Source organism: Furipterus horrens, unplaced genomic scaffold (assembly GCF_987537825.1).
Source record: "Furipterus horrens unplaced genomic scaffold, mFurHor1.1.pri manual_scaffold_2, whole genome shotgun sequence".
Taxonomy (NCBI): Eukaryota; Metazoa; Chordata; class Mammalia; order Chiroptera; family Furipteridae; genus Furipterus; species Furipterus horrens.
In genome coordinates this window covers 161,848,871-161,862,012 of record NW_028327172.1, presented here as the reverse complement: position 1 = coordinate 161,862,012, position 13,142 = coordinate 161,848,871, and the positions used below count along the sequence as shown (strand labels likewise).

General features: G+C 32.3%; 1 protein-coding gene across 1 annotated transcript in view; it reads left to right on the top strand.

Annotated features, from left to right (window-relative positions):
- Nucleotides 1-13,142, top strand: part of LOC150019839 (caspase-1-like) — a 44,767-nt gene that overhangs the window by 17,155 nt on the left and 14,470 nt on the right. Inside the window, exons 5-8 of the mRNA XM_090268074.1 lie at nt 254-488; nt 1,555-1,698; nt 2,955-3,058; nt 7,183-7,286. Of these exons, the coding sequence (XP_090124200.1) occupies nt 254-488; nt 1,555-1,698; nt 2,955-3,058; nt 7,183-7,281 (582 nt within the window). The 3' untranslated portion in view covers nt 7,282-7,286. The remainder of the gene's footprint in view (nt 1-253; nt 489-1,554; nt 1,699-2,954; nt 3,059-7,182; nt 7,287-13,142) is intronic.

Here is a 13,142-nt window from a genome sequence, read left to right as displayed (position 1 = left end):
AATTGTACCTATGAATGTTCAAAATGATAATTACTATATTATGTATATTGTGAAATATTTGCCAGAATTATTCTAGTAACTGTGACATTAACAACAACAACAGCAAAATAATAATAATGGCCACTCTGAGCATCTTCTATATATCAGTCACTATAAAGTGCCAGGCAGTTGTCACATATTCTTTCTTTTCCCCAAAGCATCATGGTAGAAAGGGGTATTATGATCTGATGTTTAATGGTTTTCTCTCTTTCAGGAGATGGAATCAGAGCTGGAGGAATTTGCTGCCCACCCAGAGCACAAGACCTCAGACAGCACATTCTTGGTGTTCATGTCTCATGGCATCCTGGATAGAATCTGTGGGACCCTGCATAATAATGAAAAATCAGATGTGCTGCCTTATGACTCTATATTTCAGATTTTCAACAATCGAAACTGCTGCCATCTTAAGGATAAACCCAAGGTCATCATCATCCAGGCCTGCAGAGGTGGTGAGTTCTGATGGGGTCTACAAGTCAGGAAAGCATGTCTCATGCAAGGTTTCACTGGGTGTTTTATATCTAATGAAAACAATCTTGTGCTTCACTTTTGGGCAATTATACCAAATACACATCTTTGGAGAAAATACCTAGCGATGACAATTGAGAAACTGCTACACAAATAAATATAAGTGTAATCCACTGTCAGTGAACTATAGCAAGTGATGATGATATTAATGCTAACTCTAACTTATTTTTATATGGAATTTTTAAATTGTAATATAAAATGAGTTTAATTTCAACATTTGCTAATAAAAATTTCAGGATCTCTGAGCTGAGGAATATTTTACTTAATAGTGAAAGATTAAAATATAATACAATGCTAAGTAAGTGAAAGACTCTAGACCCTAAATACTCTACACAACATAAGAAAAAGGCAAAGCATAGGGATGGAATCAGGTTGGTGATTGTCAGGGGCAAGGGATGGAGGGGCTACTATTGATTGCAGTGGCAGTTACCTGACTATATAGTTATCAAAAACAGTTAAACTGTACAATTAAAAAGTGAATTTTACTGTACGTAAGTTACACTTCAACTAACAAAAACAAATTATGACATTGCTTTCTCCCATAGATATTTTACCTCAAACTTTAATATAATTATATTACTTGTGGAATGGCTTAGAAGAGAAAAGCAACAATGGGAAAGTGAGGGGGAAATTTGTTTTAGAATCTTGTGTCTATTGTTGAATTGAGCAGATATTTCCTTTCTTGATTTTGCAATGTAATTTTACTATCATTAAACCAAAAACTGATTACTTTACTTAGGAATAGTCAATAGTAGTTTATAGTACCATTACTTTCCCTGATCAATAGGCACATTCTAGTTCCAGATGGTAGTTGCTATTTATTGATAGCCTATTAGGTGTGAGTAGAGATAATGTTGTGTTAGGCCTATGCTGTGTGTGTGTGCGATTAATTGGAACACCTTCATTAAGAACATCCTATTTATTTAGTTGTCAAAGGTTTGCTAAAATGGGTTTCACTGTAAATAACATAACAGGATGGTATCCCCTCAGCAAACAGTGGAGAGGTGTGGGTCAGTGACTCGCCAGTGGCCTCAGACAACAGCTCTGCACAGTCTCCAGAGGACCTGAAGGATGATGGTGTCCACAAGACCCATGTGGAGAAAGATTTTGTTGCTTTCTGCTCCTCAACCCCACGTATGTGTCTTTCATTTGTAGGCAAGGTTGTGTGGAAAGGATGCCTGTCTGCCTTTATAATTTGCCTCAATATTCCAGAAAAGAACACAGGCTACAAGGTTTCTGGAAAGCATTTATATAGGAATATAAGAAATCTGGGTATAAAGTACTGTTAAGGATAATCAAATAATTAGTAGCATCTAGTAAAGGGAGATTACAACCTAGAGGTAGTAAAGAGTTTTAGAGAATCAATTCCAAAAACAATCATATTTAAGATGATATAATTTGAAAAAGAGGATAGTATGGCAGTGAGAAGAGAATTGCCAGGCCTGGACAAAGGGAGATAGAATTTCTGAAATGCTGAATGTGTGTGTGTGGACAAAAGCAGGTTACAGTCATGAGAACGTAAAACACAGAGTTTATTCTTACATTATTATTTGTTAATTATTATATTATTTATTTGTATTACAAATATATATATAGTTCCTAACATATCTCTATCAGCTAAATACTATAATGTCATTCACCCAGATAAGGAAACTAAAGCTCACAATAATTATATCAATTGCCTGGTAGTATTTAGATATGAATTTGAGTCAGTTTGATTATGAAGTATAGGTTATTTTAGACAACTGACAAAAACAATAGAGAAGAGAAGCTATATTACTTAAACGTTTGGACCATTTCAAAGTCAGAAGCACGTAGACTTCTGTGCCCAGGAATGGGCTACTGAAATACCAGAATACAGCAGTCATAGCAAAAGCAGACTCTGTCCATGACTGATCTGGGAATTGAACCAACCAGTATTAACTAAGAGAGAGCACCCTCAGGGTTGTCTGCTGGCTGGTCTGCTATTGAAGAGGGCATTAACGGTGCAGTATTGAACCATCTTCAGTGGCAGACAGATCTGGGTTCAATAACTGCTCCATTAATTTGTGGCTATTAGTTCTTGAAAAAAATTTAAGATTAAGTGAGACAATATTTGCTAGAAAACATGATTTATAGAATCAATTTAAACATATCAGTTTTAAATTTTGAACCATAGAACTATGATTCTAGAACTCTGTTCTGTCATCTGAGATGTTGTAACCCATACATAACGTCTTCTATGGGTTAGTATAAATCCACCATGTTCCTTTGTATAATAAAGTCAAGCATAGTCTTCTGAGTCTTTATTTTTCTACATGCTTAAGTCTGTCCAGAGATATTTTTAATCTATGACCTTTTTATAAGAATGAAGGCTGTAACTCAAAAGTTATGATTTCCTTTATGTACAGATAATGCTTCCTGGAGAAAACAAAGTGGTTCTCTCTTCACACGACTCATAAATTATGTTAAAAACCATTCTTGGTGTTGTCACCTTACAGAAATATTTTTGATGGTAAGTAGCATATTATCTGTTAAACTATTTATTTGTTCATAGAAGTAAAAATGTATATGATAACCCACCTGGATATCTTACACAAATTATAGAACATTAGTCACAGTGGAGCACACCTTTCTTTTAAATTATTTCAAAAGTACTAAGCTCTAGTAGGCAAAAATGTTAATACATACTAAACTTCTGTATTCAAAATATTAAAAACTTGAGAGATAAGGAAGATAGAAAAAGGATTATTAAATACAGAATATTATAGAACAAATATGGCCTATGGAAATAATGTTGTATGGAATAGTAGTTACTTAAATATTCATATTACAGAATAATTTTGGTATAAAGTATATATTTGATATATATGTATTGATTTTCTTTTTTTAAGCCTCAACCACATACATTTTTTCCCATTGGTTTTAAAGAGAGAGGAAGGGGGAGAGAGACAGAGAGAAACACTGATGCGAGGGACATCGGTTGGTTGCTTCCCATACACACTCCAACTAGGGGTATGGAACCTGCAACCTAAGTATGGAACCAACAACCTTTTGGCTTTCAGGATGACACTCCAACCAACTGAGCACAGTGGCCAGAGCTATTGGTTTTCTTTATAAGTAAGAAGTAAGGCTGTCTGGTGCAGATAAAACAGTTAAAGAATTAAAAAAAAAGGACATACAGTCCCTGCTTTTATAGTTAATATTTTAGGAGGAGATATAAGTTGTAAAATCAAAGTATTCAAAATACATCATTTCCAATTTCTAGGGAAAAAATAACAGGGTTCTGTGAGGGAGACTAGGGGGAAAGTTGTATTTACATACTGTCATCTGTAAAGTGAAAGTTTGGTAGAATAGGGCAATTTATGTGTGTTTTGAACTGAAATTAAAAGTATTAATGGATCATTGGAAGAGTGATATCATGAATTGAGAAATTAGTAAAAAAAAAACAACTCAAGTAAGGTCATAGGGACAGTATTTTGGTTTGGGTGCATTTACATCTTGACTATTTTAAATAATTCTAGGTGTTCATTGATAGATGAATGGATAAAGAGGATGTAGTACATATATAATGGACTATTAGCCATAAATGAGAATGAAACCTTCTCATTTGTAACAACATGAATGATTCTACATAAAATAAGTCAGAGAGAGAGAAAGACACATACCACATGATTTTACTTATATATAGAATAAATAAAATAAATCAAACAAAACAGAAACAAACTCATAAAACAAACTGCTGCCTGATGGGGGTATGGATCAAAAAGGTGAAGAGGATTAAGAAGTACAAAACTGCCAGTTACAAAATTAGTCATGAGGATGCTAGACAGCATAGGGAATATAGTCGATAATATTGTAAAAAGTATATATGGTGCGAAAAGGGTAGTATATTTGTGGTGATCACTTCATTAGTTATGCAAATATCTAATCACTGTCTTGTACACCTGAAACTAATATAATATTCTCTGTGAATTATAGTTTTAAAATAAATTTAAAAAATAATTTGGGATAGGAATCTCAGAGGACTGAAAGATCAGTTCTTGATGAGGAATGAAGGAAAAAGTCTTTACGGTTAAGGTCTCCAGGGCATAAACCCTGACATGAAAATTTGTAGTTAAAATCTAAGGGTCAGAGACTCCTGTTTTTAGCAAAGATAACCTAACAGAGACTAGATTTAGACTCCTGTCTAAAACAAACAAACAACAAACAAGACACCAAAACAAAATATATGCAGCAAGTTTTAAATACACCGGAAATCAGGCAATGAAGAACACTGATTTCCGAGAAATGGTAAACAAGCAACAGCAAGACCTAAAATTATGTTGTTACTATTTTGATTGAGTTTCCATGGCACCGCACAAGGAGGCAGAAACAAGACAGAACCTGGTAGACTCACACAGTTGAAGAGACAGAGCTGATAGTTCAGGGAGAACAAGGTGATTCACAGAACAGACTACCAAAGAAGAGAGACCTATGGAAGGAGAGAACTCTGGAGATCTTCCAAGGTCCCTATGAAGTATTTAGAAGAGTATGTTCAGCATGTGTGTATGTATGCGAGGAAACTAGAGAGTCAAGGGGGAAAAAACTACCCTAAGAGATTAGAGGGAAAAATATTATGGTGCTTATACAAAGCCAGAGATAGCATCTATTGCCACCAGCCAGATCGGAAAAATATCATATTTTGCATGTGGTCTACTCAGAAAGGTCTTACCTAAGTTGTAGGTATTAAAGAACCCTGAAATAAGTAATTCTCAGGTCCTTCCCAACAGATCTAAAACCAATAGCCAGAAGGATCAAACTGCTCCCAAGTAATATAATGAACCCAAGAACAAAGCACAAACATATATACAAAAATATTCTCCACTTGAAAATATAAAATTCAAAATATATGACATCAAATAAAAATTACCAGGTATGCAAAGAATTGAGAAAAGTAAAACCCTTTATCAACAGAATAATCAAAACTGAATCATAACTGACAGTTATTAGGATTAACAGAAAAGGACAATAAATAATATTTCATATGTCCCACAAGTAGAGACATAATAAAATATCTAAATTGTATCTTGAGATAGAAAAAACAAAATATGTAAGCTAAAAATACACTGAATAGGGTAAATAGCAGATTAGATATTGTAAAAGAAACAAATAATCAACTTGAAATAATACAAGGTGAAGCACAGCAAACACCAAAAAATACAATAAAAAATAAACAAAGCATCAATGAAATGTGAGATCAATTTAAAAATCCTAAAACACATTTAAGTTGTGTCCTAAGTGGGGAGGAACAAAATAACATTTGAAGAAAAAAAACAGCCAAATTTTCTCCAAATGTAATAAAATCTATAAATCTATAGATTTAAGAAAAATAACAAACCTGATATAGTAAAAAAGTAGAATCAATACAGCGGGCTCATATTAGTCTAAATTCTCTAAGCCATTGGTAACAATAATTCTAAAAGAGAATAAAAGAGACAAGCAACACACAGAGAAACAAAGTAAATGATGCAATAGATTATTAGAAATAAGTCATGCTAGAAAACAGTAGTGAAAGGCAAAAGAAACTCATCCTAAAATTGTAAGTTCAGAAAACATAAAATTATTTTTATAAACAAAGGCAAAGTGAAGGCTTTTTCAGCCATACTGAAGCTGAAATATTCTATTACCAGCAGATGGACACTACAAGCAATGTCAATGGAAGTCAATCAGCAAAATAAAAGTGATACTACATGGAAATACAGATTTACAAAAAGAAATAAAAACACTAGAAATGGTATCTACACAGACAAATATACATACGTTTTCCTTTAAAAACACTCTTTAAGAGAAAATTTGATGGTTTAAACAAAAATAATATTTGTTGAGAGATTATGACAAGTTAAAGTCATATATTATAAACCATGAATAAGAACAAAATCAGAAATTATAGCTAATATTCTAGTAAAGGACATAAAACAAAATCATAACAATACTCAACCAAAAAGACCATAGAAAAATAAAAATAAATAAAAATAAATAGATAATACATATTTTTAAAACTAGCAAAATTTAAACCTAGCCGTTAATAATTATATTAAATATAAATGGTCTAAACACACCAAATAAATGTTAGACATAATAAGACTGCATAAAAAAGCAAGACAAATATATGCTCCCTACATCAAACACATTTGATAAATAATGAGACAAACAGGTTAAAAGTGCAATGATGGGAAACTGTACTATGTTAACACTAATCAACAGTAAACTGGAATAGATTATTAGATTCAGATATAAAGTAAATTTAATATCAGAGAATATTCACAAAATAAAACTATATATGAAGATAATGAGATCAAAACATGGAATAGATATAAAAATTCTAACTAGGTCTTGGGTCTTGGGTTTTGGGTCTTGGATTTAGTGGAAGTTTATTAGAAGGTAAATTTTCAGCTCTGACTTAGGGTATCAAGTTATGGGTGTGAATGAGGAGTTGACAGCATAATCAAGGGTTTGACTCCTTTTTAGGATTGTTATAGATCTTTGACATGTCTACAGATACCCTCAATTACATCCATCCTCATATTGGTGAATGGTGTAATGGGTTCTGTTCTTCTGCCCAAGGGGTAGGACACAAAACTTTCATTTTATTTTCAGGTTCAACGATCGTTTGAAGAACCAGGTATTAAAGCCCAGATGCCTACACTTGAAAGACAAACTATGACCAGATACTTTTACCTCTTTCCAGGCAATTAAAATGAGTAAGTACGCACAGTTAATCTTAGCAAATCAGAAAATGGACTAAAGCAGGGAACAGAGTGATGATAGGTTATACACAAATAAAGTTCACAATATATAGTTTTTGCTGTTTTAATCTTGCATTCTAATATATATCAAAAATATTTTGACAAAGGGGAAAGGAACATAAAATGGAGTGAAATAGCCTCTTCAACAAATGGCACTGGGAGAACTGGGCAGGGACATGCAAAAAAAAAAAAAAAAAAAAAGAAACTAGAACACCAATTTATACCACACACTAGAATAAGCTCAAGATGCATACAAGACTTAAATGTAAGCTGTGACACCATAAAAGTCCTAGAGGAAAACACAGGAAAATTTCATGGATATATCTTCTAAGGGCAAGGGAAATAAATAAAAGAATAAACAAATGGGACTACATCAAACTAAAGCGTTTCTGCTGAGCAAAAGAAAACATCATAATATGAAAAGGGAACCAATCACATGGGAAAGCATATTTGCCATATGGAAAAATATATTTACCTCAGACAAGGGATTCATCTCCAAAATATATAAAGAACTTATATGACTCAACACCAAGAAGACAGACAACTTAATTTAAAAGTGAGCAAAGGACCTTAACAAACACTTCCCCAAAGAGGACATATAGAGGGTCCATAGGCATATGAAGGAATGCTCAACATCACTAGCCATTAGAGAGATACAAATAAAAACCACAATGAGATACCACTTTGCACCAGTCAAAATGGCCATTATCAACAAATCAACAAACAACAAATGCTGGCGAGGATGTGGAGAAATGGGAACCCTACTGCACTGTTGGTGGGAATGCAGACTGGTGCAGCCACTATGGAAAACAGTATGGAATTACCTCAAAAAACTAAAAATGCAACTGCCTTTTGAACCAGTGATTCCACTGCTAGGATTATACCCGAAGAATCCTGAAACACCAATTCAAAGAGCCTATGCACCCTCATGTTCATAGCAGCACTATTTACAGTAGCCAAGTGCTGGAAACAACCTAAGTGCCCATCTGTAGATTAGTGGATCAAAAACCTGTGGTACATTTACACAATGGAATACTATGGAGCAGAAAGGAAGAAGGAACTCCTACCATTTGCAATGAATGCATGGAACTAGAGAGAACTATGCTAGTGAAATAAGCCTGGCAATGAAAGACAAATACCATATGGTATCACCTAATGTAGGAAACTAATGGGCAGCACAAGCAAATGAGCAATATTGAACCAGAGGCATGTAAACAAGGAGCAGACTAACAGTTACCAGGGGGAGGGGGTAAAGGGGAGGGGAAGAATGGGGGTAAGAAGGGGAAGGGTGAACTGGTATAAATGACCCATGGACATGAACAAAGGGGTGGGGATTGACTGTGGGAGAAGGGGTGGGCAGGGTGGTGGGGAGCAGTGGGGGAAAAATAGGACAACTGTAATATAAAGCAATAAATAGATCAAAATTAATACAAAAGAATATTAAAAGTGAGTTTAATGATATTAAGAAAGTCATAACCATAAAGAGAGAAAATGAAATATCTTGAAAAAATCCAAACTGAATCTGAAGTGCTTAAAAAAGGTAATAAATGAAGTGAAAATTTATTGGTTGTAGTTAACTGCATATTAAAATGTAGGAAAATAAACATAACTTGAAGTCTTAGCAATATAAACAAGTCAAACTATAGCATAGAGAGAAAAAAAATCAGACATAGAGCCTCAATATATGGGATAATAAAAATTATCTAACAAATATCCATGTAATTGGATCCCTAGAAGGAGAGGCAAGAAATATTCAAAGAAATAATGCCTAACATTTTTTCAAAATTATCAAAAATTATGAACTCACAGAACCTAAAAAATTAAATGAATCAAATTCCAAAATCCATTGAAAAATTTTAAGCTCGAAGAAAAAGACAACTTAAATATAGGTGAACAAAAATAAAAATAATGACTGTAAACTTATTGTCAGAAAAATTACAACACAAAATATAATGAAACATCGATTTTTTAAATGCTAAAAGGAAAATAAAATGATAGCTTAGACTACTATTTCCAGAAAATATCATTAAAAAATAAAGGGGAAATAAATGTACAAATCCAATCAAACTAAAAGAATTATTATAATAAACCACAGCTCCAGTGAATAAGTAAATGAAATGAAAATGCAGACAAAGGAAATTCTTCAGGTGCAAGAAAAATGGCACCAGGAGGAGATGTACATCTGCAGAATGAGAAGCCCTGTATTTTTAAAAAAGCTTTTTGTTCTTTAAAAAAAATTTTTTAAAGATAATTGTTTAAAGTAAAAATGTAATGTATTGCAAGATTTATAAAACTAAGAATTTAAATACATAATAGCGATAACACATGGGTTGGGGAAATTGGAAGTATATTATCAAAAGCTACTTATATGTAAGTAAGAATAGCACTTGAAGGTAACATATAATAAATTAAAGGTATATATTGTAAAATCTATAACAATCTCTAAGAAACCGTTGTATAACTAATAGCAAATCAAATAAATACTAAAGAGGAATACTAAGCTAAGCCAAAGAAAGCAGAGAAAGAAACAGATGATATATAGAAAACAACCAGCAAGGTGTCAGGCTCAAACTGATCTATACTGAGTATAATGTAAGTCTGTACAATAGTTTAAATGTAATTAGTTATAATTTACCTACGTACTCTAAATAAAAGACACAGACTATTAGACCAAATAAAAAAATAATAATTCTATGCTGTCTAAAATAAACATACTTTAGATGTAGGAGTGATAAAGTCAAAGACAGAAAAAGAAACACGATTCAAACCTATCTCACAGAACCCCAAAGTCACAGAGAACATAAGAAGAAAGGATAAATTTAGCTTTGTAATAATAAAAACTTTTGTTTCCAAGCTATCATTTAGAAAATTTCAAAATAAGCATTAGCTAGAAGAAAATACATATATCCAACAAAGTTCTTATATCAAGAATGTTTAAAGAATACTTATAACTCAGTAAGAAAACAAACTACTCAGTAAAAAAGAAGGGGAAATAATTTGGACACTATAAGGAGGTACATAAAATGATGTTCAACAACTTTGATTAGAAGAAAAATGTAAGTTGAAGTCATACTAAGATAGTATTGTAGCAAAAACCCACAAGTTACCCAAATATCCACCACATAAATGGATAAACAGATTGTTATATATTCATTTAACATAATGTTCCTCAGAAATAAAAATATATAAAATAGTTTTACATATATCAAAATAGAACTCTTTAAGACATTTAATTGATCAAAGGGATACTTGTGTAAACAGTGCATACCATATGATTCTATTCGTATGGAAAAAAGAACAGAAAAACGGATCCTTGGTGACAGAATCAGATCACTGGTTTTCTTGAGCTAGAGGTTATTGTAACTGACTCCAGTTTGACTTGTTAAAATAATGCAAATACTCTGTAAGTAGACTTTGGTAGTACATACATTTAGCAAAGCATACTGAGCTTACATCTAAAATGGGCACATTTTTTTTTTGTGTGCAAATATACCACAATAAAATTAATTAAAAATTAACAAAGGTAAATAAGTCAAAGGTATTTTTTATAATGCTAGGAAAAAGGGTTTAAATATGATAATATACCAACTTTAAATAAGTATTAATTTCTACATACTAACCCAAGAAAACACATACATAGGGTATCCATCACTAGGGATGACTCTAATTACAAGAAAGAATTAACTATAGTGAAACCACTTGTTCAGTTGACTAAGTGTGGAAATATCTGTGACTAGGATTGATCCGCTCGCAGCATGAAGCACATTAGCAAAAAGCCTTTATTTATGTTGACAGTGCTTTCATTGTATCACGGTCAGACAAATGCAGCTCACAGGCTATTAAATTTCATGCATAGAATTTTGGAAGAGTCATTGTTTCAAGTATTTTAGCTAACACACTGACTTTTCTATGGTCAAACACTTCCAAATACTTGACATAAATATACACTAAGAAATTCACATTTTCATATGAATAAACAAGTTTATTATATTGAGCAACAGATATTTTGTTTGTTTAACTGTAACAACACACTTCAAATTTTTATTATAAAATAAGTTTCACAACAAACAAGCAAGTGTTGGCCAGATTGTGGAGAAAAGGGAATCCTTGCGCATTGTTGGTGGAAATGCAGATTGCTGAAGCCACTATGGAAAGCAGTATGGAGTTTCCTCAAAAATTAAAAATTAAACTGCCTTATGACCCAGTGATTCCACTTTTGAGACTATATCCAAAGAAACCCAAAACACTAATTCAAAAGAATATATGCACCCTTATATTTTTAATGCAGAGTTATTCACAATAGCCAAGATTTGGAAGCAGCCAAAGTGTCCATCAGTCGATGAGTAGATAAAAAAGCTATGGTGCATTTACACAATAGAATTCTTTGCAGCTGTTAAAAAAAAAAAAAAAAAAAAAAAAAAAGCAATCTTACCCTTGCAACATCATGGAGGGACCTGGAGAGCATTACGCGGCTTGTGGAGCTGGGGGAAAAAGGTGAAGGGATTGAGCAAAAAGAAAAAAGAGTCATAGACACAGACAACATTATGGTAATTGCCAGAGGTTAAGGGAGTTTGGGATGTAGAAGAGGTTTTGGGGAGATAAATGGTGATGGAAGGAGACTTGAATACACAATACAATATATAGATGATTAATCATAGAATTGTCCACCTGAAACCTATATAATTTAAGAGCCAATATCACTCCAATAAATTCAATAAAAAAATAAAAAGAATTGGCAATTAAAAATAATAAAATAATAAAATATAATTCTTCTTATAAAAATTAAGTCAAATTAGTTGAGAGAGTTCTTCAAGTCTTCTACATACTTACTGATTTTCCAAATTCGTGTTCTATCAATTATTGAAAGAAGACTGTTGAAATCTTCAACTATGTCTTGGGATTTGTTTGTTCCTCTTTTTTGTTCTAGTGAGTTTTGCCCTGTATTTTGAAGCTCTTATTAGATGTGCACTCATTTAAGAGTGTTTGGTCCTCTTGATGATTTGAATCCTTTGTCGTTAGTAAAAGTTCCTCTTCATTCCTAGTAACATTCCTTGTTCTAAAATATACTTGACCTCACATGTAGCCTCTCCATCTTTCTCTTGATTAGTTTTTGCATAATATCTTTTTTTATTCTTTTACTATTAGTGTATTTGTGTGTCTGTACTTATAGTGGGTTTCTTTTAGACAACATAAACTTGTTATTTTCTTTTTTTAAGTCTAATATAACAACCTGTATTTTGGTTGTGGTATTTAGATTATTTTAAATTAAATATGGATATAATTTAGTTTAAATCTATATTCTACTTTTTTCTCTTTGTCCTTTGTCCCCTTTGCTCTCTTTTTCTGTCTTCTTCTAAATTTGTTGACATTTTCTATGATTCCATTTTAGTTCCACTATTAGATTATTTTCTTCATTTGCTTATTATTAGTAGCTGCTGCAGAGATTATATTATGCATCTTAACCCCATTACTCTCTGCCTTCAAATATTTGTTTCCTCTTATAATTTGTGCTATTGTTATGTTTTACTTCTGTGTATACTATAAACATCACAATACATCACTAATTCACTTCATGTAACAATTCTCTTTTAAAGTGATTAAAATGTGGGGAAAGTTTGTTTATATTTCCCATATATTTATCATTTTGATTCTCTTTATTCTAAGGTGTAGATCCAAAGTTTTATCTCATATAATGTTCTTCAGTCTGAAATATTTCTTTTCATATTTCTTGTAGTAGGAGTCTGCTGACAACAAATTCTGAGTTTTTTAAAAAATATGTCTTCATTTCTAAAGGAAAAATTTTCTTAGTTG